The following is a 27867-nucleotide window of genomic DNA, read 5'->3' on the forward strand; positions in this document are numbered from 1 at the left end:
TCTCCCCATATGGCGAGCAGATCCCGTACCTCCCGTTCTGTCCATGCTGGAGCTCTTTTGCGATCCTGGGACTCCATCAAGGTTACCTGTGCTGATGAGCTCTGCGTGGTCACCTGTGCTCTCCACGCTGAGCAAACAGGAAATGAAATTCAAACGTTCGCGGGGCTTTTCCTGTCTACCTGGCCAGTGCATCTGAGTTGAGAGTGCTGTCCAGAGCGGTCACAATGAAGCACTGTGGGATAGCTCCCGGAGGCCAATAACGTCGAATTCCATCCACACTACCCCAATTCTTACCCCCTAAGGCCGATTTTATCGCTAATCCCCTCGTCGGAGGTGGAATAAAGAAACCGGTTTAAAGGGCCCTTTAAGTCGAAAGAAAGGGCTTCGTCGTGTGAACGTGTCCAGGCTTAATTCGATTTAACGCGGCTAAAGTCGACCTAAACTCGTAGTGTAGACCAGGCCAGAGTGACCTCCTCATCCTGTGCCAGCTGGAGAAAAGAAAAGGGTCCAGCCAACTCTCCTGTTACCAGCTGGGAACCACTGATCCCCCAGGCAGGGGTAAGCCTCTGGCTTTGATGTGTATTAAATATGTGGCTGATCGCTTTCATCGGCAAACATTTTAACAGCGCTAAAGGGGGGAAGAAATGATTCTCAAAGAAGAGGGGAAATATGATCACTGGGAAATTTAACCCCCTGCAACCGCCAACATGGAGAATGACTCAGGGTAACAGGTTCCCTCCAAGGAAGGAGAAGTTGCTGGGATTTAGAAACATGGGGAACAGCCCCAAACATGAAAGGATTTTTAATTGACATTTGCTAATAACATAGAAATGTAAGAGAAAGCCTGGAAATCTGAGAGATTTTGGATCCATTTTTGCAAATAATAGAGAGGAAAGTGGAAAATCAGAGGGATTTTATATGAGGTAAAATCTGAGTGTTTCACATCAATATTTGTTAAATGAATAGAGAGGAAATGGGCACCATTTGCAAACATTTTATATCCATGTTTAAGAAACTGAGAAAAGGTATCAATCTGAGATTTTCTTAGTATTTTATAATTAGAGAGACAGGGGAAAATCTCAGGGCATATTCAATTAGAAATAAACAACTAGAGAAAAGTGGGGCAAATGTTTAGGGTATTTTATATCAACCTTTGAAATTTGCAGAGAAAACGTGTCACAAACTATACAATTGAAGGTGGAAAATCAGAATTATGGAGAGAAGAGGGGGGAAGTCGGGGGAGAGGGGGGAAAGGGGGGAATCTCCCCAGATTTTATAGCCACGTGTGAGATACTGAGAGAGGAAAGGGAAAGAACTAGAGAGAAGCTGTATGTGGGGGAGGAGGCAATACCCCTCCCCCCCGCATCCCACTGACCCCCCCCCCCCCCCCCCGCAACTCCGGCTTCTCCCCTCCCCCCATCCCAGCGGTGCCGGGGGCAGATCCTGCTGCAGCTCCACTGGGGCTGAAGCAGCTCCGAGGCTTCTCCCAAGTCCCCCGGGGAAGAGAGTCACTTTCCTGCCCGGCCCCAGCGCGCCCCCCCGGGGTCTCTCACTCACCCGTATCACACGGAAGCAATAACTATAGTGACGTTGGGTGGGGGAAGAACGAGCGGGGCTCGTACGGAGTATGTACAACCCCTCCCTTACCGGGGCGGAAGCTCACCCCGGGGCAGGCTGGGAGATGTAGTTCCTGCCCCGCCCGGGAGCGGAAGTGACGTTGGCGAGGGGCGGGAGGACAACTGGCTGCGAACGTGCGCGGGACGCTACCGTTCTGCCTGACTCGTGCGGGGCTGTTGGAGCCTCTCCCGGAGCTGGAGAAGAGTTTTGTGTCTCCCGGCTCTGGGCATGCGCAGAGACAGCGCTCACCCGCTGCTGCTCCCTGGCGCTGCGGGGCGGGGCTGAGCAGGAGGGTCTGTGCCGGGGAGACCTTCGTTAACCCCCCCGTGCCCGGCCCGGGCCCTGCTCCCGCCGGAGCCGCCCCGGGCTCTGCCCGCCCCGCTGCGGAGCTGCAGCCGCCAGGTACCGGAGCGAGCCCCGGGGGCGGGGCCGGGCCGGGCGGTGACTCTGCCCCAGTGTCCGTGGGGCTGGGCGGGACAGGGAACTTCTCAGGGATTTGGGGGAAAGGGGGGGGTCACCCTGGATGTTGCTCGTTGCTCTCTAGAGAGAAGGGGGGCAGGACTGGAGAGGATGGGGGGGTCCCCACGGGAGGGGGCAGCGGTAAATCCGAGGGGATCTCAGCCCCCCCCTTTCTCTCCCCGCTCCTCGGCGGTCACCTGCTCTTCCCCCCCCCCCCCCCCGGCCATGTCCGGGCTGCACAGACATTTTCCATCCGCCCCTTTCCCAGGTCTCCCTCCCCCCGCACGTTCTCACCCTCCCCTGCCCGGTGTAGTTCCCTGTTCCCCGCCCCCGATTGTGCCCCATTTTCTCTCCTCTTTGCCAATGCCAGTTCCAATCACAGGTTTGGGGTGTTTCTCCCCATTTTTACCTGCAGTGATTTATCCTTGTTCAGGTGGGAAATCGTTCCCCTGAGTGACTTCTGAACTGGGAAGAGGGTTAATGGGCAGAGGCTGGGAGAGCCCTGAGACAGGGATAGGGCTGGGCTGGGGGGGTCACTCTCTGCTGGCAACAGGGTATGGAAAGGCCCAGGAAGGGAAGGGAGGAGCAAGCGTCCCCCATGGAGATGGCCCAGCCCCTGGTTTCCCGGTCCCAGCTACTTCCCCCTCCCCCACCCAACCCAGCAGCTTTCTCCCCTCATGGCCCCCCACCGCCTGCTAGTCACATTCTCAGACCCCACTGCCAGCCCCTCACCACATCCAGTGACCTTCTGACTCCAGCCCCACTCCTTTCCCCTGTGAGAGCAGCATCACCCCGGGCTCCCTGCCGGCCATGTGAATGTGAGGCAAGAAGAATCCATCCCATTCTGTTGTTGATTGAATATCGCTGTATAATCCCCTCAAATCTCTCCTCTTTTCTCTTAAACTGTTGAATGGTGACATAAAATCTCCCCAGATGTTGGTGTTTCTCTCTTATTGGCAAATATTTAGTGTGTGCCCCATTTTCTCCTCAGTTCTGAAATACTGATATCAAATTCTTGAAAATCTTCCCGCTTTTCTCCCCAGGTGTCTGACTGAGATCAGGGCTCTTCTCGTACTGAGCATGGCCCAGGCCTTGCCTGAGATCAGGTCCCCCAGTGTGCTGGGCACTGCACAAACCTGACCCAGTTTGGGGCACTCGTTGTGCCAGGAACTGCACAGACCCCTACAGAGAACAGGGACTTTGTTGTGCAGGGCTGTGCACAGACACTGACCAAGATCAGGGTCCCCATTGTGACAGGTGCTGAACAGACACCAAGGGTATCTCTACCCTGCCATGAAGAACCCACAGCTGGCCCATGCCAGCTGATTCAGGCTCACAAGGCTCAGGCAAAGGGGCTGTTTAATTGCAGTGTAGATGTCTGGGCTCAGGCTGGAGCTAGGCTGAAGGACCCTGCGAGGTTGGATGGTGCCAGACCTTGGGCTGCAGCCCAAGCCGGAACGTCGTCTAACTGCAGTGTAGACATGCCCACAGTGACAGTCCTTGCCACGAAAAGCTCAAAGGCTAAATAGGTCAATGGTGGGAGGCGACTCTCCATTTTACAGATGGGGAGACTGAAGCTCAGAGAGCTGATGTAATTTGCTCAAGTTTGCTTGGAGAATTTTGGGCAAAACTGGAAACTGAACCCAGATTGTTTGAATTCTTGCCTCTCCCCTTAACCCCAAGCCCAGCTTGTGGGTGTACAGCGTTCTTTTGGTCTGTGTTTGCATGTCATTGGCTTCCAAGAGAGGTTGTGGAATTTCCTTCACTGGAGGTCTTTAAGATCAGGTTAGAGGTACACCAGTCTGGGAATGTCTAGGGATACTTGGTCCTGCTTCAGCACAGGAGGCTTGAGGAGACGACCTCTCAAGATCCCTTCCATGCCTACATTGAAATAATTCTCTTTTGTGCTGTGTCCTATTCTATGCTGACCTTTTTGTATGGTGCCATTTGGAACTCTGATACACCATGTTGTGTAGCATGGTTTTATGGTGAATTTTTTTGCCTCAGCTTGTTTGGTGCCTGCGCTGTGTTGGTTTGAGTTGAGCTATTTTCCATTGTGTACTTTTGTCCTAGAATGTGTTAGTTTGCATTGTTTTGCTTTCTTTTCCCTTGTATTGTCATTTTATGCTGTGAAGTGTAGGTTGTGTGTGTGTGTGTGTTTGTTTGTTTTTGTTTTTCCTGAATTGGCTGACATTATGTTGTGGTAGATTTTATTCTGTATGTTGTGTTTTTACACATATATATTGCATAGCATCATAGAAATATAGGGCTAGATAGGACTCAAGATGTCATCAAGTCCAGCTCTCTCTGCCGAGGCAGGACCAAGTATATGTAGATTATGTGTGACAGAGGTTTGTCCTACCTGTTCTTAAAAACTTCCAGTGAAAGAGACTCCACAGTCACCCTTGTAAGACTATTCCAGAGCTGAACTACCTTAGCTCTGGTGACACCCACATAGATTTTAGTGGTGAGCAGCTCTGGAGAGAGGAGACCCCAGTGAGTGGGCAGCTGGTTAAAGAGACTAAAGTTGGGAGGAGAAACATTGACGTGTCCAACGTCACCCAGGCTATCCGTGACAGAGCTAGAAATAGATCCCAGTTGTAGTGCCACCATACTGCTGTTTTGGGTACTGAAGGTCTCTGCCACACTGAAAAAAGAACAGGAGTACTTGTGGCACCTTAGAGACTAACAAATTTATTAGAGCATAAGCTTTCGTGGGCTACTGCTGTTTTAGGCACTGGTGCAAACCCTTAGTATAGACAGAATTTACACTAGTGCACTCTGATTGGCATTGGTGCACCATGTCCCAGTTTGAAGGTTTGGGGTGGGGAGGGCACGACAGTGATCTCACTGAGGCCTGGGGCTGGCTGAACAGTGCAGCAGGTAACGGAGGGGCAGCAGTGAGTGCTGGAGGTATGAGCACAGCCCCACAGGACTGGACACTGACTTCTCCTGCCCCAGGGGACACACCCCCAGGTGGGTGCAGGGACTGCAGCTGAGCTGCCCTGCCAAGACAGCCTGTGCATCCATGGACAAACCACCTCTTCCTGCAGCCTAATACAATGGGGTCTGGGGACCTTTCCAAGCTGCGGGTGACGGGGCTCTGGCATTATCGGGGTCTGTTCCTGGCTCTGTCACTGACCTGCTTAGTGACCTTGGGGAACTCACAGCCCCGCTCTGTTTTCCTCTTACCTACTTGGATTGTGATCTCTTTGGGGCAAGGACTGTCCCTCTCTGTCTGTGCAGTGCCCAGCACAATGGGGGTGCTGATCTCAGTCAGGTTTTCTGCCATGCGCAGCACGATGGGGCTCTGATCTCCATCAGTGTCTGTGCAACGCAAGGCACAGTTTATAGGCTCACAGACTTTAAGGCCAGAAGGGACCATCGTGATCATCTAGTCTGACCTGCACATCACAGGCCACAGAACCTCACTCACGCACTCCTGTAATAGCCCCCTAACCTCTGGCTGAGTAATGAAGTCCTCAAATCATTATTTAAAGACTTCAAGTTACAAAAAATCCCACCATTTATACTAGTTTAAACCTGCAATGACCCATGCTGTGCCCCATGGTGCAGAGGAAGGCAAAAAAAACAAAACAAAAAACCAACCGGCATCTCTGCCAATTGAGTCTGGGTAAAATCCCTTCCCATCCCCAAATATGGCAATCAATTAGATCCTGGGCTTGTGGGCAAGACCCAGCAGCCAGACACCTGGGAAAGAATTCTCTGTAGTAACTCAGAGCCTTCCCCATCTAGTGTCCCATCACCGGCCTTTGGAGATATTTGCTGCTAGCATTTGCAGATCAACTACATGCCATTGTAGGCAGTCCCATCATACCAATCCCTCCATAAAGGTATCAAGCTCAGTCTTGAAGCCAGTTAGGTTTTTTGCCCCCACCACTTCCCTTGGGAGGCTGTTCCAAAACTTCACTCTGATGGCTAGAAACCTTCGCCTAATTTCAAGCCAAAACTTATTGATGGCCAATATTCACTTGCTCTAGTGCCAACATTGATGCCTAACCTAAATAACTCCTCTCCTTCCCTGTTATATATCCTTCTGATGGATGTATAGAGAGCAATCATATCTACCCTCAGCCTTCTTTTGGTTAGGCTAAACAAGCCAAGCTCTTTGAGTCTCCTCTCATAAGGCAGATTTTCCATTCCTCAGATCATCTTAGTAGCCCTTCTCTGTACCTCTTCCACTTTGAATTTATCCTTCTTAAACATAGGGAAGCAGAATTGCCCACAGTATTTCAGCTGAGGTCTCATCAGTGCCTTGTATAACAGTACTAACCCTTCCCTGTGTCTACTGGAAATACCTTGTCTGATGCATCCTAGGACTGCATTAACCTATTTCACAGCCGCATCACTTTGGCAGCTCATAATTATCCTGTGATCAACCAATACCCCCAGGTCTTTCTCCTCCTCTGTCACTTCCAACTGATAAGTCCCCAGCTTATTGCAAAACTTCTTGTTGTTAGTCCCGAATTGCATAACTTTGCACTATTAATTTTCATCCCATTTCTATTACTTCAGCTTTCAAGGTCGTGCAGATCTTCTCGTATGATATTCCTGTCCTCCTCCATGTTGGCAGTCCCTCCCAGCTTTGTGTAACACTCCCTCTTTTTGTGCCAAGGTCACTAATAAAAATGTTGAATAAGATTTTTCCCAAGACTGATCTCTGAAGAACTCCACTAGTAACCTCCCTCCAGCCTGAGAACTCACCGTTCAGTATGACCCCTTGTAGTCTCCCCTGTAACCAATTCCTTATCGACCTTTCAGTTCTCATATTAATCCCCATCTTCTCCAATGTAACAAATAGTTTCCCATGTGGAACTGTATCAAATGCCTTACTGACATCCAGATAGATGAGAACTACTGCATTTCCTTTGTCCAAAAATTAGTTACCTTCTCATGGAAGGAGAACAGGTTTCCTTGGCATGATCTACCTTTTGTAACACCATGTTTTATTTATTTATAGTGCTGAAGGCTGGAAGGAACTGTTAGCAATAGGCTGAGAATGGCCATGTGGAGGTGGGGGAAGGGATGGCAGACAGTGTGGAGGTGGGGAGGGAATGCAATGTTGGATTTTGGGATTTTGTTTTGTAGGAGTCCATGTCTCTGCTCCCTGTGGCCGTGGTGCATTCTGTACCAAAGCAGCACGTCAGCAGAGCAGACGCACACACCATAGCTCCATCTGGAACATGCAGCATTCACTGCCAGACGGGATGGGCGATTTTTCAGGGACCCAGCTTGATATGCCTGGCTGGGGTGGATTCACTTGGACGAGGGTCTGGGGCTCTGATAGTTTGGGATGTTCCTTTTTGCATAGTCAGTTCTTTCCCTTTATTGTTTTACCCTCACCCATGCCACTGTCTTCTTAACTTGCTTTGGTTATTTCAGTTCCAGTTTTTAAATGAGATCTAATAATTGCAAATGAATGAAAGATAAAACAAACAGAACCATTTGAATTTTGGCACATAGCTGGTAGAACTATACCTAGTGAAGGTCTGCTGTAATTACCTGGTTACCTATAGCATTTTCTGGTGGGGCGGATAAAGCAATGTCAAAGAGACAAAAGCACTTTTTAGGGCAAAAGGGCTCATCAGGTGTTTGCTCTCTAGGGAGCATGCCACAGGCCAGGGCTTGCAGTCTTTCAGGAGTGGTGCGCTGGATTGTATTTAGGAATCTCAAAATAAAAGGTTAAGACTGCTGGTTCACAATATCCAATGAAATCTTGCAAACAATTATACAAATAGACCCTAATGCTATTAAAACAACATGGCATTAATACTGATTCAAAACTGAAATTAAAATTACGAGATAAACGCATGAGAAATGAACTGACATCTAATTTCTATTTCTTAATGCCTGAAATTTTGACAGTTGCTTACACCATCTTTTTCTTTAAAAACGATGCACAGCACACAGTCAAGTTAATTAATGAAAGCACGCCAATTATTGATTGCTTTGTGTTCCTTAGCTAGGGTTGCCATCCGTCCGTATTTCCCCGGACATGTCCGGCTTTTGCATCTCTAAATAGCGGTCCGGGAGGAATTGGTAACAAGGTTAAAATGTCTGGGGGGTTTTTCTCCCTCGCCTCCCTCCCTCCCTTCCATGCAGAGTGCGGTTGCTGATTGGGCGGCTGGGCCGATTGACCCACTCCCGTTGGCCTCCAGCAGCCAGAGCCCTCCTCTGCTCCCCCCTCCCTCTATCTGCAGCCCTGTGTAACACACAAACCGACCCACCGGGCAGCGTGTTTTGCAAACACGTGGAGCCAGAATGGTAAGGGGAGTCCGGGGGGGGGCAGTCAGGGAGCGGGGGAGTGTTGGATGGGTCCCCGGCCTCCACCTGCCACCCCCCCTCCTCACGTCCTCCCGCCGTGGACCTCCCCCTGCCTGCCTCTCCCTTGTCTGCTGCCCCCGGGTCCTAGTGTCCCCCATCTACTAATGGGAAGACAGGTTGCCCTTACCCTGCCCTTCCACCCTAGCCCTGAGCCTCTCCAACGCCCCAAACCCCTCAGCCCCAGCCCTCATCCCCCCACACCCTAACCCTCTGCTCTATCCCTGAGCCCCCTCCTGCATCATGAACCCCTCATCCTCAGACCCACAGCCCTCACCCCTGCATCCCCCATCCCCAAACTCCCTCCCAAACCCCCTGCCCCCTTCCCACACACACCCTCCTGCCCTCAAACTCCCGCCCAAAGCCTGCATCCCCACCCTTTGCACTGCCCCCCACCCCCAAACTCCATCCCAGAGCCTGCACCCCTCACCCCCTCCTGCACACCCACCCCCAGCCCAGAGCCTGCACCCAGCACCCAAACTCTATCCCAGAACCTGCACCCTGCACCCCTCCTGCACCCTAATCCCCAGCCCAGGACCTGCACCCCAGACTTCCTCCCCCCACCCAACCCCCCTCCCAGAGTCTTAGGCAGGTGGGGGGGATGGGTTCTGGGCACCACCAAAATTTCGACAACCCTGCCACCCATGCGAGTGGATAAGGGTCGGGGCAGTCAGGGGACAAGAAGCAGGGAGGGTTGGGGTTCTGAGAGGGGCAATCAGGCGTGGGAAGTGGGAGGGAGTGGATCGGGGCTAGGGCGGGGCTTCCCCCCCCCCAGTGTCCTCTTTTTTGATTGTGGAAATATGGTAACCCTACCTTAGCATCTGATTAAGCACCTAATTAATTAATCAGTACCACTATAAGTGTAAATGCATCAACACAGCTTAGCTCCAATGTGTTTAAATGTGAATGAAAAGTTTCTAAATTAAATAGATGGCAGGATGGTAAATGGGGGAAATACACAGAAGTGCCTCTACCCAGTCCTCTTGATTTCTTATTCCAACCCCCCATGTGTTCCGGCCTCTTGGTCAACTCAGCTCCCATGTCAGCTGTGCCCTCTCCCAGCCTAACCCGTTTCTACTGCAGTTCTTCATCCCCCTCGTCCAGGCAGGGGGCTGGCGCTGCAGCCCCTAAGGCGTCTGCATTAATCTCTGTCTCACATACTGGGGCTCTTTAGATTTCAGGGAATGATTTATCGAGTTACTGACTCTGGGAGGTGGGAGAGAGGAAAGGCTGAGAGGGAGTTTGCTCCCCACACTCTGTAGGGCCATGTTCAACCCTGGTAGCCTCCATATTACCTCATCCTCCCCCTTCCTCCATGTGTCTCTGTTCATGTGTCAGTGTCACCTTCTGATCATAATGCCACTGGCCTCAACAGAGCTCCCAGACAGGGTTACATCACGATGGGGTTACGGTACTGAGACTAAAATACATCACAGGGAGGGTGTAATTATCCTCAAAGCAAGCATTACAGTCCAGGAAGTGAAAGAATTAAAGTACTTCATTACTTAAAAGTACGCTTGAAAGTATTGGATTTTTATGAATAAATTGCAATAAATGTTCATTTCACTGTACACACACAGATGGGAAAAAATATTTATATAGGTAAAATACAGAAATGCTTCTGGAGAAAGTCGAGTTTGATTTAAGGATATTTACACTGTATATTTTGCATGTGACATTGACAATTTGTTTGAACAGTTATAAAAATTTGGCTTTTTGAATCAACATTTACTGTAATTAAATAATTGTCTGATGACCCCCATAACTTCCAACAGCTCTGAACATTGAATTGTAAACATTAAAAAAAGCTTAAAAATAAATAGATATCATCTATTGAATTTAAAAGAAAGAAAGAAAATTAATTTTGCCAAACCCACTTAACAGCAATCACAATATGTTAGGGGATGGAAATTCACAGTTAAGGCACCCAACCTTAATTCTGCCCTGTAGAGACACCAGGCAATCGCCATAGGGCTACGAATAAGACATTTTACTGTATAAAGTCCCAGATTAGATTATACCAATTTGTAAAGACACACGAGATCTTTCCCTCAGGGTATCAACTTCACTGGGTTGTTTCTTTTATTGGTAATTCCCAGAAGTGAATAGATAAATAACATTCTATCAGTTATGAAGTGCCCATTTCAGATTTCTGGGGAGTGTCTGTAATTTTGCACTAGGGGCCAGGTCCTTGGAGAGACACAACCTTGGTTTCATTTTAACTTGTACATGCTCAGCAGCTGCCGGAATTTGGTTCAAAGTAAGAATTTCTTTTTTTTGCATGAAGAAAATACATTCTGTCTGAGAAGTGCTGCAGTTCTGCCTTTCACCCCCAGAGGCCCCTGTGGCACCAGAACAGCCAGCAGCAAGCTGGGTTCATCTTGGTGGGAAATTGTTGCCCTGAGCTATACCCCAAATGGGAAGAGAGTTAGTGGATGCAACTTGGGAGAGTCCTCAGACACGGCTGCTTCAGGGGGTGGGGACAGGTCATTCTCTACTCGCAAGAGGGTGTGGAAAGGGCACAGGAGGAGCAAGTGTCCCCCATGGAGACTGCCCAGTCCCAGATTACCCAGTGCCATCCGCTTCTGCCCCCCCACCATACCCCAAACCTCTTCACCCCTCCTACTATCAGCTGCCAGTTTTCCCTCGCTGCCACCCCTTCCTGACTGGCAGAGAACCTCTAAGCTCCGCCCCCTTCTCTTTGTTTCTGAAAGTTACCTTGCCCAGGGCTTTGCTGCCTGTGCGAATGGCAGGTAGGGATGGTGAGCCATCACTTTCTGCTTATTTACTGAACATTCAATTAGTCACTAACACCTTCATTAATACAGAGTTAAGGGTTAAGGTTGCCCAGCAGTATGTTGGGCCCTGCCAGAATGTCAGGTTCAGCAAAACTCAAACCTCTGAAAACTAGGAAATAGAGAGCTAATGTACACTCCAATGCTATCTTAACTCTGCCTTCTGAAGCTTGCTACACCCACTGGGTGTTATTTGCCAGCACTCCAGCTGCACTCTCTGTCTTAGGTGTAGCTGCACTGAAAGCTAGAGGCGTTAGTTGGAGCAACTTGGTGGGGGTATGATTGTGATATGAGAAGATCTGGGTCTGAGTCCCCCATGTGTGCGATGAAAGGAGAGAGCTGCATGTGTACCTTGAGCTTCCAGTCTGTATCGTTTCTGTACTGAGCTGTGCATGTTGTCAGGTGGAAACAGGGGACTGTTTGCCATGGGAATGGCCAGCAGTGAGACGGGATCTGAGAGCAGTCTGTGTGCTTAACGATGGGTGAGTGAATGTATAATGTTAGCTGGAACTTCTGCGAGTAAGGATGAAAGAGTTGTAAAAAGGGGTGAAGAGGTGTTCAATTGACCAAGTGTGCGGCTGTTTCTGGGGAGCAGGCTCAGTATCTGAGTGTAGAACAGGTGTCAGTAACTCCTATACAGCACAGCTCACCTAAAACCAAATTCCGTCTTAGCAAAGATAAATTGTGTGCTTTATTGTGTGCCGTGGTTGACGTTTTCCCTAGTACTTTAGTGATAGGCACTATCTCAAATGGCCGGGTGCACATAGGTGTGTTGTAGGAGTAAAGAAAGGGTCATTGCTCACGTGGGTCAGAATTAGGATTACATTGGTGTGTATTTTATCTCTGCATTTCCTGATTATTACAAGTTTGAGTTTTGCTGATCTCTCTTCTGGAGGGGCACGAGACAGTAGCGTAGCTGGGGGGGAGCGGGGCAGCAGCCCCTTTCCTGCCGAGCACAAGCGGCACCTTTTCAATTTCTTGGCGCTTTTTTAATTTTTACTCACCTGGCGGTGCTTTTACTGATGAGGTGGCGCCGAAATGCCGCCGAAGACCCGCGGAGCGAGTGAAGGACCCGCTGCCAAACTGCCGCTGAAGACCTAGAGCGCCGCCCCGTCAGTAAAAGCGCTGCCGGGTGAGTAAAAGTGCCGCAGCGGGTGGCGCCTTTTTTTGTGATCGCTCCCCCTGTTCGCTACACCTGGCTACGCCACTATCTCGTGCCAGCTCCAGGCAACCTTAAATCCTGCGTTCACAAAGTTTTTTGTAAGTGAATTTCCTAGCTTTTTGCACAGAGCAATGTTGGCTGGAGGAGTTAGCAGCCCTATAGGCAGTTGTGGGTCTCACACAAGTTTGCAATCGGAGGCACAGAGAAGTGCAATGACTTACCCAAGGTCACCCAGCAGGCCCATGGCAGAGCCAGGATAGTCCCTGTCCAGTGCTCTCTCCACGTAGTTGCTGGGTGATTCTGAAGTGCAGCTCCCTTCTCCCTGTACTTTTTGTTACAGTGGAATGGGAACGGTTATGCTTTCAAATGTCTCTCTCCTCCTCCTCCTCCTTCTGCCACCATTTCCAGCTCCGTCTCCCCTTCTTTCAAGTGTTTGTCATGGGCAGTTGGTAACAAAGCCAGTGAAATCTGCCAGGAATAATCTGATGGGGAAGGAATAATGTGGCATCCCCGCTAGTTTCCACTGTTAGAATTATAGTGCAAACACAAAACAGTGAATCCTCTGCAGTTCTAGACCAAAATATTTTTCACCTAGTATCAGCAGGGAAAGATAAAGAGCTTGGTTTGGGCCATGTTGAGTTTCAGTAGACAGCTGGTGGACATCTGCCGGAGATGTTAGAAAGACTGTGCTAAGATTTAGTTTGATTGGAGGGAGACAGATCCAGAGAAGAGAGGTAAAGAGGGCTGAGGGCTTCTGCATTAGTAGCTCTTAATGCACAATCTGACTTTGTATTGGTGTATTTCTCCCCCCCCCGAATATCAGGGTTGGAAGGGACCTCAGGAGGTCATCTAGTCCAACCCCCTGCTCAAAGCAGGACTAATCCCCAGACAGATTTTTTTTGCCCCAGGTCCCTAAATGGCCCCCTCAAGGATTGAGCTCACAACCCTGGGTTTAAGCAGGCCAATGCGCAAACCACTGAGCTATCCCTCCCCCTTTTAATTGTTAAGCATTTAGGCTGCTTTTGTAGATACGTGTTAATCATCTGTCCTCTTCCTAGAGTTCTGAGGAGGTTATATGGGTATTTTTAAAGAGTGCAGACTGCAGATTAGCTTGCAGTGAGGTCTTAATAAGCGCAGTATCAGGCTCTAAACTGCTGTCAAGTCCACACAGTGAACAAACTGAAAAAACACGTTGATCTTTCTGTTTTAGTGACCTGATGGGTAAATTACAGCAATCCAAGGTTAAAAGAAATAGATCTGTGATTTTATTTAGATTGGTGTGGCTTTAAGAAACTGCTTTCATGTTATTTACTCTCTCTCAGATACTGACCCTGCAAACAGTTATGCATGTGGAGGGCTCCCATGCATAGGTGTTTGCAGGATTGGGGCATTAGTGAATGAATACTGGAGCAAAAGCAGGTGGATAGGCCTAGCTTATGACATTGGCATGGTTACATTTCAAACAAAGTTTACATAGGTGTTAATGGCTTAAGGTAAGAAAGACAAGGATTCTTTTAACAACATAATTCTTTTGGAGTGTTGTAGGTATCTGAAAACTGTGATCTTAATGATTTTTTTTTTAAAATGTCCTGTGTTACTAATCAGTACAAGGTAAATAGTTAAAACTGGAAGAACTTTACCATGGATGCATTTATTTGTTTGGCCTTTCACTTAGAGTTGGATTCCAGACAAGTGATTTCCATTAAGTTTTAGAATTTGTTTGGGGAGAGGTATTGGAAACCATTAAGGCCAGATCTTTGCTATCTGGTATAGTTCCCGCTCTTCCGAGTACTCCCATTGACTCAGAAGTAGCAAGCAGTACGTGTGGTGCTGGGTTTTTTGTAGGATGAAGACCTTATTAGCAAGCTCTTTGAAGCAGGGATCTGTCTGCAAACTCCAAAGCTGTGTGTCAATGTGCTCAGGGCTTCTACGCTGAGTTTTTGAGTTGGTCAAACACACACACACACAATGTGAAAACAGGAGAACTTTGCCTGTTTCTACAGGGCTCTGTTGCACTTGCACAGTGTGGGTCCTAAACACTCATTTAAAATACCCATAACCAACCAGGTGATGTTTTACTTCCCTTCGTATTTTCAGTGTTGTCACTTGTTTGTTTGTGGTTTTATTTGCTGTATGTGTTGCTTTATTACTTATTTTTACTGTTCTACCAACCAAGAATCCAGTGTAAACGCTTCAGGCACTGTAACAGCATTAACATGGAATCACAGACAGTCCCCTTGGGTCATCCCATATATCTCACCACGCAGGTGAGCCAACCTTTATTACAGATGGTCCCTTACTTCAGGGGTTCTCAACCTTTTTCTTTCTGAGGCCCCCCCCCAACATTCTATAAAAACTCCGTGGCCCACAATAACTGGTTTTCTGCATACAAAATCCAGGGCTGGTGTTAGGGGGTAGCAAGCAGGGCAACTTCCTTGGGCCCCATGCCACAGGGGCCCCCACAAAGCTACATTGCTTAGGCTTTGGCTTCAGCCCCGGGTGGTGGGGCTCAGGGCCCTGGACTTTGTGCCCTGGGCCTCGGCGCGTCTAATGCTGGCCTTGCTTGGCAGCCCCTCTGAAACCTGCTAGTGGCCCCCCAGCAGGCCTCAGACCCCTGGTTGAGAACCACTGCCTTACACCACGAATCACAGCAATGTTCAGGTTTCTGCCAGTCCCAAAGGACCAGTCACTTCCTTAGGTCAATTGAATCTTAGATCTCCCAAAAAAGACAAAACTTGTAGCCAGGCCTGTAATTACCTGTATTAAGATTTATTTAAAAGGAAACGAGAGTTGTTTACAAAGTTAAAGCAGGTTAAAGCAGATGCAGACAAGTTAGAGTCTTAAATTTCAAAAGGTAATGGAAGCTTCTATAATAAGCAAGCTCTACATATTCTTTAGGACTAACCCAGGCTAAGCAGCTGAGAATCTCTTCCTTATGCCTAGAAACTTTGCCCCACCAGAGTCAAAGCAGCATACAGATAATCAGTTCCTTCTGTATGGGGTTTTTTATTCCCTTCCTACCATGTGCTCTGAGTTGTACTCAGCTAATAGGAGGTCAAGAGCACAACAACAGTCTTTTGTCTTCTTTAACATCCCATAATAGTCTCTCTGGTGTTGATGGACCTCTCCTGCCAGGCAGGATATAATGCATTCTGTTGCCAATCAGCACTTCACATAGGTACAGTCTCTCCCCTGTCTGGTGATTTACATAGTCACAGAGGCTCACAATGCAACTAGTCAGATATTAACCCAGGCGGCAACTCACAAGCATTCAATAAAGTTTAAACACATTGTTATAATTCTAATACCTGTTTTAACAATACTAACACAGGTGAGTCAGACTGATTCCAGCTATGCGTTTGTCCCTGTTCAATTAAGACATGAGGGCTTTTGCAAGAGCTAACACCTCATCTGCCAGTGTCAGAGGCAGGATGGGCAGGGATGGTGTCTCTAGCCTCTGTTTGCCAGAAGCTGGGAATAGGTGACGGGATGGATGATTTGATGATTCCCTGTTCTGTTCATTCCCTCTGAAGCACCTGGCATTGGCAACTGAGCTACATGGACATTGGTCTGACGCAGTGGGCCATTCTTATGTTCACAGGTTCTATCAGGAGTATCTACTCATTTGGACTCACTGGGGAGCCACAGAAAGAAACAAGGTGTGCTGAGGCAAGGAGGCCCAGTCTCAGCGCCCCCGGGGTCACACTTGTCAAAAGCTAAAACTAGGCCCAGCCCATGAAAGGGGGCACTCCCAGGAGAGACTGTATAAAGGCTGAAGCATCAAACAACTTTATAAACCTGAGACAGCTGCCTTGGGGACAATGAGAGGGAGCATCCCCCAAAGTGACTCCTTTGGTTCTGCTCTTCTCTGGCCTTTGGTTTATAGAATCATAGAACTGGAAGGGACTTCCAGAGGTAGCTAGTCCAGTCCCCTGCACTCAAGGGAGGACTAAGTATTATCTAGACCAGGAATGGCCAACCTGAGCCTGAGAAGGAGCCAGAATTTACCAATGTACATTGCCAAAGAGTCACAGTAATACGTCAGCTGCCCCTCATCAGCTCACATCTCCCGCTCCCAGCACCTCCCACCCACGGGCAGCCACACTAATCAGCACCTCCCCGCACCTCCCGATCAGCTGTTCATGCTATGCAAGACACTTGGGGGCGGGGGGGGAATGGAGTGAGGGCACTGCGGGCTCAGGGGAGGGAGTGGGAAGGGGTGGAGTGGGGGAAGGGCCTGTAGCTGAGCAGTGAGCACGCCCAGCACATAGGAAAGTTGGTGCCTGTAGCTCCAGCCCAGGAGTTGGTGCCTATACAAGGAGCCGCATATTAAATTCTAAAGAGCCACCCCTGACCTAGACCATCCCTGAGAGGTGTTTGTCCAGCCTGTTCTTAAAAATCCCCAGTGATGGAGATTCCACAACCTCCCTAGGCGATTTATTCCACTGCTTAACCACTCTGACAGGAAGTTTTCCCTAATGTCCGACCTAAATCTCCCTTGCTGCAATTTAAGCCCATTGCTTCTTGTCCTATCCTCAGAGGTTAAGAAGAACAATTTTTCTCCCTCCTCCTTAAAATACTTGAAAACTGATTATGTCCCCTCTCAGTCTTCTCTTCTCCAGACTAAACAAACGTAATTTTTTCAGTCTTCCGTCATAGGTCATATTTTCTAGACATTTAATCATTTTTGTTGCTCTTCTCTGGACTTTCTCCAATTTGTCCACATCTTTCCTGAAATGTGGCGCCCAGAAATGGACACACTACTCCAGTTGAGGCCTAATTAGCACGGAGTAGAGCGGAAGAATTACTTCTTGTGTCTTGCTTACAATACTCCTGCTAATACATCCCAGAATGATACCTGCTTTTTTTGGAACAGTGTAACACTGTTGACTCATATTTAGCTTGTGATCCACTGTGACCCCCAGATCCCTTTCTGCAGTACTCCTTCCTCGGCAGTCATTTCCTGTTTTGTATGTGTGCAACTGATTGTTCCTTCCTAAGAGGAGTACTTTCGATTTGTCCTTATTGAATTTCATCCTATTGACTTCAGACCATTTCTCCAGTTTGTCCAGATCATTTTGAATTTTAATTCTATCCTCCAAAGCACTTGCAACCCCTCCCAGCTTGGTATCATCCGCAAACTTTATAAGTGTAACAGAGAGACTCTGCTACTGGGAGGGTTTCACCATGTCTCATAGGGTTACACCCTGGTGCGAGGGGGCTAGGCCTGTACTGGAATAAGGTCACTCTTTGCTTCACAGTGTGGCAGAACCTAGAATATCTATTAGCAGGGAAAAATCCTGGGGGGAATCGTCATGTGGAATGGACAAAAAACTCCTCTGAATTCTCTCACATTGCCCTTCTCGCCCTGGCAGGTTACAGAATAACGTCCACGTTTCGCTCCAGATCATCCCCTCCTCCCAGCGGGAAGGAAATGGCTTCAATGGAGCTGGCTCAGGTAAGGGATTATCAGAGAGCTGGTGGTGGGTTCTGCTTGGAGGGAGAGGAGCAGTAAATGCAAAGGAGGGTGGGAGCTGCTAGAGGTGGTGGGAGGCAGGAAATAGGGTGGAAAAAGGGAGGGGACAGGATGTGACAAACCTGCTGAGACTTGTGTAATCTAGGGTGTGATGGGTTGTTACCCCCGGGGTGCAGTCTGGGGGGTTTCTGGGAACCGCTGTGCCCTCTAACCCTCAAGCTGGGCTGGCCCTTCTCACACTGCTTTGCTGGAGATTCAGCCAGCCTCTCCAGCCCCTGTTATCACCCACAGGACAGCAGGTGGCGCCATACACCCAACTAAGCTACCTGAGTGCTTTACCTAAGCCACTCAAGGACAGATAGAAGACAACAGCCAATTTCCCAGTGATGAGTGATCGCAAACAGATCAAAGCAGATTACTTAGCAAATAACCAAAAACTCAAACTAAGCATAACATACTAGATGCATAGAATATGAATTAGCAATTTCTCACCCTGACTGATGATAGAAACAGTCCCCCAAGTTTCCATACACAAGCTAGAAATCCCTTTACCCTGGGACCAACACTTCCCCTAGTTCAGTCTTTGTTCCTCAGGTGCTTTCAGGAGTTCTCTTGTCTGGGGATGTGATGTTGTGCAGTCTATATGGATTTATAAAAATATGATAAGTGAATATGATGTAACTGGGATATGCTTCATGCAAAAGGTCTCTTGTAAGGTATCATTACAAAGCTTATAATCTACTGAGTGTGATCATCCTATTTGTATAAATGTACCACTCTTGTATCTAAAACTAGAAATATAAAATACAACTCTGAGGGCCTATTGTAATTATGCAAAGTGTGGGCCATTAATGGTGGTTTGGAATCTTGATGACTCCCATTAACCAGGACCATTGTCTGCAGATGGCTGTGTTTTACCTGTGAGTCTTCCTGTATATGTGTGTGCTGGCAAGTGGGTAATGAAGTCTTGCAGTGACACGTGATCATGTCACCTGAACTGGAATCCATCTTTAACCTGGTGCTTTTCCAGTGAGGGGGGTGTGGAAACCCAGAGGGACAAAGGGTTCCCACCTTATGTAAAAGATATATAAAGGGGTGGAACAGCCCAAAGAGGGGGAGAGGAGCCATCATGAAGAATCCCCTAGCCACCACCTGAGCTGGAACAAGAGCTGTACCAGGGGAAAGAATTGTGTCCAGCCTTGGGGGGGGGGGGGGACGACACAACTTACTGAAGCATCTCTGAGGGTGAGATTATCTGTATTCAGTTTGATTAGACATAGATTTGCGCATTTTATTTTATTTTGCTTGGTGACTTACTTTGTTCTGTCTGTTACTACTTGGAACCACTTAAATCCTACTTTCTGTATTTAATAAAATCACTTTTTACTTATTAATTAACTCAGAGTATGTATTAATACCTGGGGGAGCAAACAGCCTTGCATATCTCTCTATCAGTGTTATAGAGGGCGAACAATTTATGAGTTTACTCTGCATAAGCTTTATACAGGGTAAAACAGATTTATTTGGGTTTAGACCCCATTGGGAGTTGGGCATCTGAGTGCTAAAGACAAGCACACTTCTGTGAGCTGTTTTCAGGTAAACTTGCAGCTTTGGGGCAAGTAATTCAGACCCTGGGTCTTTGTTGGAGCAGATGGGAGTGTCTGACTCAGCAAGACAGGGTGCTGGAGTCCTGAGCTGGCAGGGAAAACAGGAGCAGAGGTAGTCCTGGTATATTAGGTGGCAGCTCTCAAGGGGGTTTCTGTGATCCAACCTGTCACAGGAGAATGAGGCCAAGAGATGATGTTACACCCCACCTTAGGTAGCTTTTCCATATGGCGGGAACCCTTTGTTCCAAACTCAGTTCCCAGTCCAGTTAGTGGAAAAATACAGGTACCAAAATGGAGTTCAGTGTCATGTGGACTGGTCACATGCACCAGCATGCCCTGCTGAGTCATAGTAGCCATGACTCATAGGCTGGCTGACACATTCACAGGAAGGCTAAGCTCTTCCACAGTCCATTGTCTTTGTTGATGAGCCATCAGCACTGTCTGGCTTCTTCACTGTTGTACCTGAAAGGTTAGTTGTGGGTGTTACCCAGAGTAAGCACATTTGAAATACAGATACATAGTCAATATTCATAACTTCAGATACAAACATGATCCATGCACACTGGTAGGATAATCATATTCAGCAAATCATGACTTTTCCAATGACACCGAACATGACGCATCTTGCACAAAATGCATCATAATTATGTCCTAATCCTATTATAATCACCCCACTATCCTGAATATGGGGTGTAGTGTGAGATAGGGCCTAATTTCAAGGCACAGGAGTTGGGAATGGAACTTTCCCTCTTTGTGGAACAGGAAATTGCCCTCCAGCCAGGGCTAGGAAAACTTCCCAGACTCCCAGTGCTGGAGCCTGAATCTACTGACACTTCATTAGTTACCACCACCCCCAATCTTTGTGGCAACTGCAAACTTTATCAGTGGTGATTTTATATTCTCTTCCAGGTCATTGATAAGAATGTTAAATAGCACAGAGCCAAGATCCAATCCTTGTGGGAACCCCCTAGAAAGAAATCCACTCAACCATGGTTCCCCATTTACAATCACAGTTTTTAATCTATTTAATGTATGCTGTGTTTATTTTGTATCTTTCTAGTTTTCTAGTAAAAATGTTGTGCTGAACCAAGTCATATGCCTTACAGAAGTCTAGGTGTATTACATAAAAACTTTGGTTGCAACTAATAGTATTGATCTCATCCAATAAGGCTATCCAGTTAGTTTGATATGCTCTATTGTCTCTGAACCTTTGTTAATTGGTACTAATTATATTACCCTCCTTTAATTCTTTATTAATTAAATCCATATTCACTGCTCCATTATCTTGCCCAGTATCAATGTCAGACTGACACTCTTGTAATTAGCTGGGTCATCTCTTTTACACTTTTTAAATATTGGCACAGCATTAGCTTTATTCCAGTCTTCTGGAATTTCCCCAGTGTTCCAAGTCCTAATTAAAATCAACATTAACAGTCCTCCACACTCCTCCACCAGGTCTTTCAAAACTCTTGGATACAAGTTATCTGGACCTGCTGATTTAAGCATGTCTAACTTTAATAGCTGCTGGTTAACGTCCTCGTGAGTTATTGTTGGAATGGAAAGAGTGTCATTGTCAACATCTTATGATATGACTATATGATTGTTTTTCTCCAAATCCAGGAGAGAAATATTTATTGAACACTTTTACCTCTTCTGTATTATTTTTGATAATTCTGCCATTTCCATCTAGTAATTTACCACTACCATTGTTAGGGATTAATTTTGTACTTAATATACTTTTTAAAAACTTCCTTCTTATTTTCATTAATTGATCATTGATTTCTGATAGCTTCCCTTACCAATTTTCTGCGATTCTGACCTTCTAACTTTTATTCTTTACTATTGACTTCCCCTTTCTTCCATATATTTTATTTGGAGAGTGTTGGGATTCCTAGCAGGGAGCCACCAGTAGGGTCCAGAGACAGCCTCATCTCCTATATCAAGCCCTGACTAGTAGGTATGTGATAAATGTGAAGATCCTGCCTCCATCTGTCAGCTGGGAGACACAAAGTTTCTCTCTTTCCACCCTCTGATGCCTCCTGGCTGTTTTAGGCAAGGTGGGCTGGGACTCTGTTAACATGTGCCTCGCGGAGCTTCCATTTACCTGGTGCTGCTGTTCCGTGAATAGTGGGGTTGTGAGTGGGGCAGCAGGTACTGAGTGTTGGACTCTTTCTCTTTCAGGGGCCGGTGACTTTCGAGGAGGTGGCTGTGTATTTCAGCAGGGAAGAGGGGGCTCTGCTGGACCTCACTCAGAGAGCCCTCTACAGGGATGTCATGCAGGAGAACTATGAGACGGTGGTCTTTCTGGGTAAGGAGCTGTGGGGTCTCTAAAGAACCTGAGTAGTAATAACTTTATACCTTTATTCATAATACAAGTTTTGACAAGTTTCCTTGCCCCCCTTTTTTTGCTTTATCTCCCACCCACTAGTATAATTTTTGGACATGTGCCTTTCTGGTGCCGTCAGTCATTTTAAAATTGCATTTAATGTATCCTTATTGGCTACATTAATAACTACATTAATAACTGTAGCTTTCATGCCTTTTCCTCATTTTAAGAGGAAAATATGCCGCCTGTAAAATTCTAAATTGAGTAAATGGGTGTATGACTCATGCATGGCTTGTGTGACAGTCAGATGAGCTCTTCTTTTGATAGGAGAGCGTATAATGTTGCCATTCAGGACCCCACGGGTGAAGGGATAAGAGAGCCGTGGGAGGGGAGGAGAAGCGGGTGAGTAGCTAATTCTGGGGTGCCAGGACATGGGGAGGGTGTGTGCAGGATTAGAACTAAAAACCAGCAGGGAGGGATGAGGTAGAGAGAGACTAGGAGGGAAGACAAGAAGCTACCAAGGTACCAGGAGGTGGTGACGGCTGAGAGCACTGGGAAGAAGGGGAGGGGAGTGTGGAGTAAGGGCACACAGGAAGTGGGCTGGGTGGGTCAGTGGGAGGGAGAAGAGGTTTGGGGATCTAGAGCTGTGGGGGATCCCAGACCTTTAACCCCGAATTCCTACCCAAGCCTTATTGCTTTAAAGCCTACACTCCAGTTTTATTTCTATTCAGTTTCACTTCATTATACATTTTTTCCCCAAATATTATTATTATTATTTTAACTCTTGACCTCCCTCTCTCACTCATTACCCCCCTCCCCATATAACCTCCCCATCTCTATGCACAGCAACCCTGGCCACCGATGCTGAATCCTTGCTGCCTTCCTCCCTCCCATAGCAGGGCCCCTACCCAGGCACAAATGGCCACTTTGTTGATGATGTCACAAGGTGGTAGTGTAGCCTGTACAATTTTTACCCCTATAAGATTACGTATTCCGAAGCTCTTCACACCAGTCAGGTTTATCTCTATACGCCGATACAATCTATTCCCCAGTGTTCCTTTCCCAGCTCTGATGCCGCAAAGCGTTTACCCCGTGACCCCCTTCTCAGCTCTCATGCCGCAGAGGCTTGCCTGTGTCCGGGTTCCCTTTTCCCGTTTTCCCTCCCCTTCCCCCCTTAACAAACATTTGACATTGGTGAGACCTCATCTGAAGTACTGTGTCCAGTTTTGGGCCCCACACTACAAGAAGGATGTGGAAAAATTGGAAAGCGTCCAGCGGAGGGCAACAAAAATGACTAGGGAACTGGAACACATGATTTATGAGAAGAGGCTGAGGGAACTGGGATTATTTAGTCTGCAGAAGAGAAGAGTGCGGGGGGATTTGATAGCTGCTTTCAACTACCTGAAGGGGGTTTTCAAAGAGGATGGATCTCTAGACTGTTCTCAGTGGTACCAGATGACAGAACAAGGAGTAATGGACTCAAGTTGCAGTGGGGGAAGTTTAGGTTGGATATTAGGAAAAACTTTTTCACTAGGAGGGTGGTGAAGCACTGGAATGGGTTACCTAGGGAGGTGGTGGAAGCTCCTTCCTTATAGGTTTTTACGGTCAGGCTTGACAAAGCACTGGCTGGGATGATTTAGTTGGGGATTGGTCCTGCTTTGAGCAGGGGGTTGGACTAGATACCTCCTGAGGTCTCTTCCAACCCTGATATTCTATGATTCATAGAATATATGATTCTATTATTCCAGTTTCTCTTCCCTCTCCTGTTTGACTCCGTTTATAGAGTAATATTCTCAGCTATACCTTAGCCAATCATTGTGCTGAAATTTAACTAACCAATTCTAACATATTGTAACATAATTCTCTAACCAATTATATCCCACTATCCTAATTAACTTACACCTAGCAAAATTAATTATACAGCAGACAGAAACAATTAGAGAACCAGACTGATTAACAATGTAAAAGTGGTGGCCATAAAGATAAAACAATACAGAAATGAGTGTTTCACAACCACAACCATTGATAAGTGATTTCTTGCCAGACAGTGTAGCCTGATTTGGGGTGTGTTAGTAATGTTGATTTAATTGATCCACTTAATGTATTTTTATTTATTTAATTTTTAATTAATTGATAATAATTATTATTGATATAATTTGTATGGGTTTAGGCTCGCCAATTTGTTTGATCAGAAGATAAAAGTTCGTCCTGAATCAGGTTTCACAGATGTTATAAAAGGACTTTCGGGGGTATGACAGGAAGTTCACACTGAGACAGATATAGTCATAAAGACCTTTTCTTAAAATCAATGAAATAGTAAGCAGATGGTAAAACAGTTAGAATTACAGAGTTGCAATTGTACTACTGTTATTCAAGAGATGCATATGATAATACAATATTATGTGCTGCAAACTTTGGTTAATACACTCTGTTTTAATAACCTGGTGTTGGAAGATACAGGACCCCGCCTCTAGCGGTTCCTGCTTCACACCTCTAGCAGAGGAAACTGATGCAAAGAGCTGTTAAAGCTGTTTACTCTCTAACTTAACTTAATAAACCTTAAACTGAAACAAAGCGTAGGGAAACCAAGCTTAGCCTAGTCCCCTTAAAACTTAAAGTTTGAAAAGAAACAAAGTACAGCCTATTAATAGTTAATAGCCATCGTAGATGGGGAGCATCGATACATTGTTGAAGATGGAGACAGTGAAGAGTAGATTGCCTCTAAAATGGCAAGATGAATCACCTTTTTATAGGGCATTGGTCGGAAATCCTTCCTCTTATGCCCAAATTTCATCCTTCCCCCACAGAAATGTTAGGGTACACTTACCCCATAGGCTAGTATGTATGTGCGTATGGATGACAGGTATGTACCCACTTGTGGTGTACTTGTTAAGTCTGTGGGTACAACTTTGAAAAATCCCCTTTGCCATCCTGCGTTGTCTATTGGGTTAGGTAAAGGTCTCTAGACATCTGCGTGGGTGTTTTATCTATTTGGGTCATCTTTACTTTTCTGAGTAAAGGGTCCCAATATAGATATGCTAACTTTGCCTTCACTTAACATACAGGGTTTTAGCCTATAGGTCTCTTGCATTACAGCCAAACTTACTTTTAATATAAATCTATAAACCTATTACATCAAATACTAAAATTTATAAGAAAAGATATATCTATGCAAACAAGCAGATTAAACCTTAGGGCTACAACAGGATGCTATCAAACTAAGCTTTCTTTAACCGTCTTAAGAACTGTTTCTTTATCTGATGGTGATAGGCATTATCCGGACAGGATCGTCTTCCTAACAGCCCAATACCACCTTATTTCAGTGTGACTGGTTTGGGATGTGAGGATGTGACCCTACGCTTCCCAGCTTATGGCTGCCCCTGCTGCTTAGCCAAAGGCCTTAGCCTAAGAACAAGGCCTCAGACTATCCTAGTGAGAGAAGGCCCAGACACAGGCAGACTGTGATTTTGATTCTTAGCTAGTTACAGGGGTATAAAGACAAAGTGATAAAAATACACCTAAGTTTCTTAAAGTATAGGCTTTACAGGCAGGCCTGAATATCTCTATTCTAACAGTAGGTTCTACCCCTTCCCCCATTCTGTGTCTGTCTTGTCTATTTAGATTGTAAATTCTTCAGGGCATGGGCCATCTTCTATTCTCTGTTTGTACTTTGCCTAGCACAATGGGGACCCACTGTTAGTTGGTCCTTAGGCACTAAGGTAATGAATATGATTTATAATAATAATAACTCTCCTGCCACTTTGAACCAAGGAAGATGGCCTTGGGATGTTACTGCTTAAAAATGAGCTGGGGTTAAACCATGTAATATTCTTTGTGAGAAGTATCCCACAAATTCCACTGACCTCCCTTGTTTTCTTTGCCTGGAGTAGGGTTTCCAATTTCCAAACCTGATGTGATCTCGCAGCTAGAACGAGGGGAAGAGCCGTGGGTCCCGGACCTCCAGGGCTATGAGAAAGAAGTGCTCCCGAGAGCTGCCTACACAGGTGAGGAATTGGTTAAACCAACTCAAAAACTGTTTGGGAATGCAGGAAACATTTGGGATGCCCTACATAGACCCTGTGAGCTCTCCAAGTTCAGGATTGTTCCCTTCAGATGTGGAATCATTATGGCAGATGTCACTCATGGCTTCCCTTCTATTCTGACTGACAACTGGCAGCAGGTCCCTCCCCGATCTCGCTTTCCCCCTGAGTGTTCTGGTGAGATACGGACCAAAACTGATCCCTTCCTCTCTCCTCTGGGGAAGGGTTTGGGGAAAATCAGCTCCTGATAGGTTTGATCTCTCCTGCACATATTTTGGTTTGTTCATCCCTTTTTCCATTCCTCTCTCTGAGATCTCCTTTCTTTCCTGCGCAGGGAGTGACCTATGTCTGGATTCTCTCTGTCTCCCATCAGGTGATGGGATGGTGAGTGAGAATAAGGAGGAGAAACCCCAGGAGGAAGATGCTGAGCAAGTGGAACCACATGGGACGTTATCAGGAAGATCGAAAGGAAATGTTTCCGGGAGTTGTGCACACCCAGAAAAAGCAAAAGCCTGTGAGACTCAGCAGAAGCCAGAGGAAAACTTCAGTAGGCACTCAGACCTTATTACACGCGACAGAATCCACTTGGAAGAGATATGCTACAAATGCCGTGAGTGTGGCAAAAGCTTCAATCGGAGCTCAGACCTTGTCACACATTGGAGAACCCACACTGGAGAGAAACCCTACATGTGCTCTGAGTACGGGAAAAGCTTCATTGATAGTTCAACCCTCATCTCACATCAGCAAATCCACACAGGAGAAGCGCCCCACACATGCTCTGAGTGTGGGAAAAGCTTTAGTTGGCACTCGCACCTTATCACGCATCAGAGAATCCACACAGGAGAGACGCCCTACACGTGCTCTGAGTGCGGAAAAAGCTTCAATAAGAGCTCAAACCTTATCACGCATCAGAGAATCCACACTGGGGAGACGCCCTACACATGCTCTGAGTGCGGGAAAAGCTTCAGTCGGAGCTCTACCTTTATCACGCATCAGAGAATCCACACAGGAGAGAAACCCTACACATGCTGTGAGTGTGGGAAAAGCTTCACTCACAGCTCACACCTTGTCACACATCGGAGAATCCACACGGGTGAGAAACCTTATAAATGCTCTGAGTGTGGGAAATGCTTCATTCATAGTTCAGCCCTCATCTCACATCAGCGAATCCACACAGGGGAGAAGCCGTACACATGCTCTGAGTGTGGGAAAAGCTTCACTCAGAGCTCACACATTATCAGACATCGTAGAATCCACACAGGAGAGAGGCCCTACACATGCTCTGAGTGCGGGAAAACCTTTAATCGCAGCTCTATCCTGAGAACACATAGGAGAATCCACACAGGTGATAAACCTTATGGATGCTCTGAGTGTGGGAAATGCTTCATTCATAGTTCAGCCCTCATCTCACATCAGAGAATCCACACAGGAGAGAGGCCCCACAGATGCTCTGAATGTGGGAAAAGCTTTAGTGGGCACTCAGCCCTTATCACACATCGGAGAACCCACACAGGAGAGAAACTCTGCACATGCTCTGAGTGTGGGAAAAGCTTCAATCACAGCTCAAACCTTGTCACACATCGGAGAATCCACACGGGTGAGAAACCTTATGAATGCTCTGAGTGTGGGAAATGCTTCATTCATAGTTCAACCCGTATCACACATCAGCGAATCCACACAGGAGAGAGGCCCTACACATGCTCTGAGTGTGGGAAAACCTTCAGTCGGAGCTCACACCTTATCCGACATAAGAGAATCCATACAGGGGAGACACCCTACACATGCTCTGAGTGTGGGAAAAGTTTCAATCAGAGCTCAAGCCTTATTACACATCAGAAAATCCACATGAGAGAGAACTGTAATAAATGCCTTGACTAGGGCTGGCGAAAGAATTTTGCACCATCTTCACCATGGTCTCTCAGCTCCACCAGATGAGTTGCCTGCTTCTGCCTTTTGCAGCTCACCTTCTTTGGAGTCAGTCCTGTGATCTTTTCTGTCAACTCCTTTCCTTTTGAGTCGTAGGAGTGTGTGTCCCTCCAGCCA

General features: G+C 47.0%; 1 protein-coding gene across 1 annotated transcript; it reads left to right on the forward strand.

Annotated features, from left to right (window-relative positions):
- The first annotated feature begins 707 nt into the window (after positions 1–707).
- Positions 708–27702, forward strand: LOC135889543 (zinc finger protein OZF-like). The gene is made up of 5 exons (XM_065417405.1): positions 708–724; positions 17751–17833; positions 25675–25788; positions 26198–26917; positions 27002–27702. The coding sequence occupies exons 1-5, from the start codon at positions 708–710 to the stop codon at positions 27700–27702; spliced, it is 1635 nt and encodes a 544-aa protein (XP_065273477.1).
- Positions 27703–27867: the final 165 nt, after the last annotated feature.

The sequence above is a fragment of the Emys orbicularis genome, chromosome 15, assembly GCF_028017835.1.
Source record: "Emys orbicularis isolate rEmyOrb1 chromosome 15, rEmyOrb1.hap1, whole genome shotgun sequence".
In the NCBI taxonomy this organism is placed as follows: Eukaryota; Metazoa; Chordata; order Testudines; family Emydidae; genus Emys; species Emys orbicularis.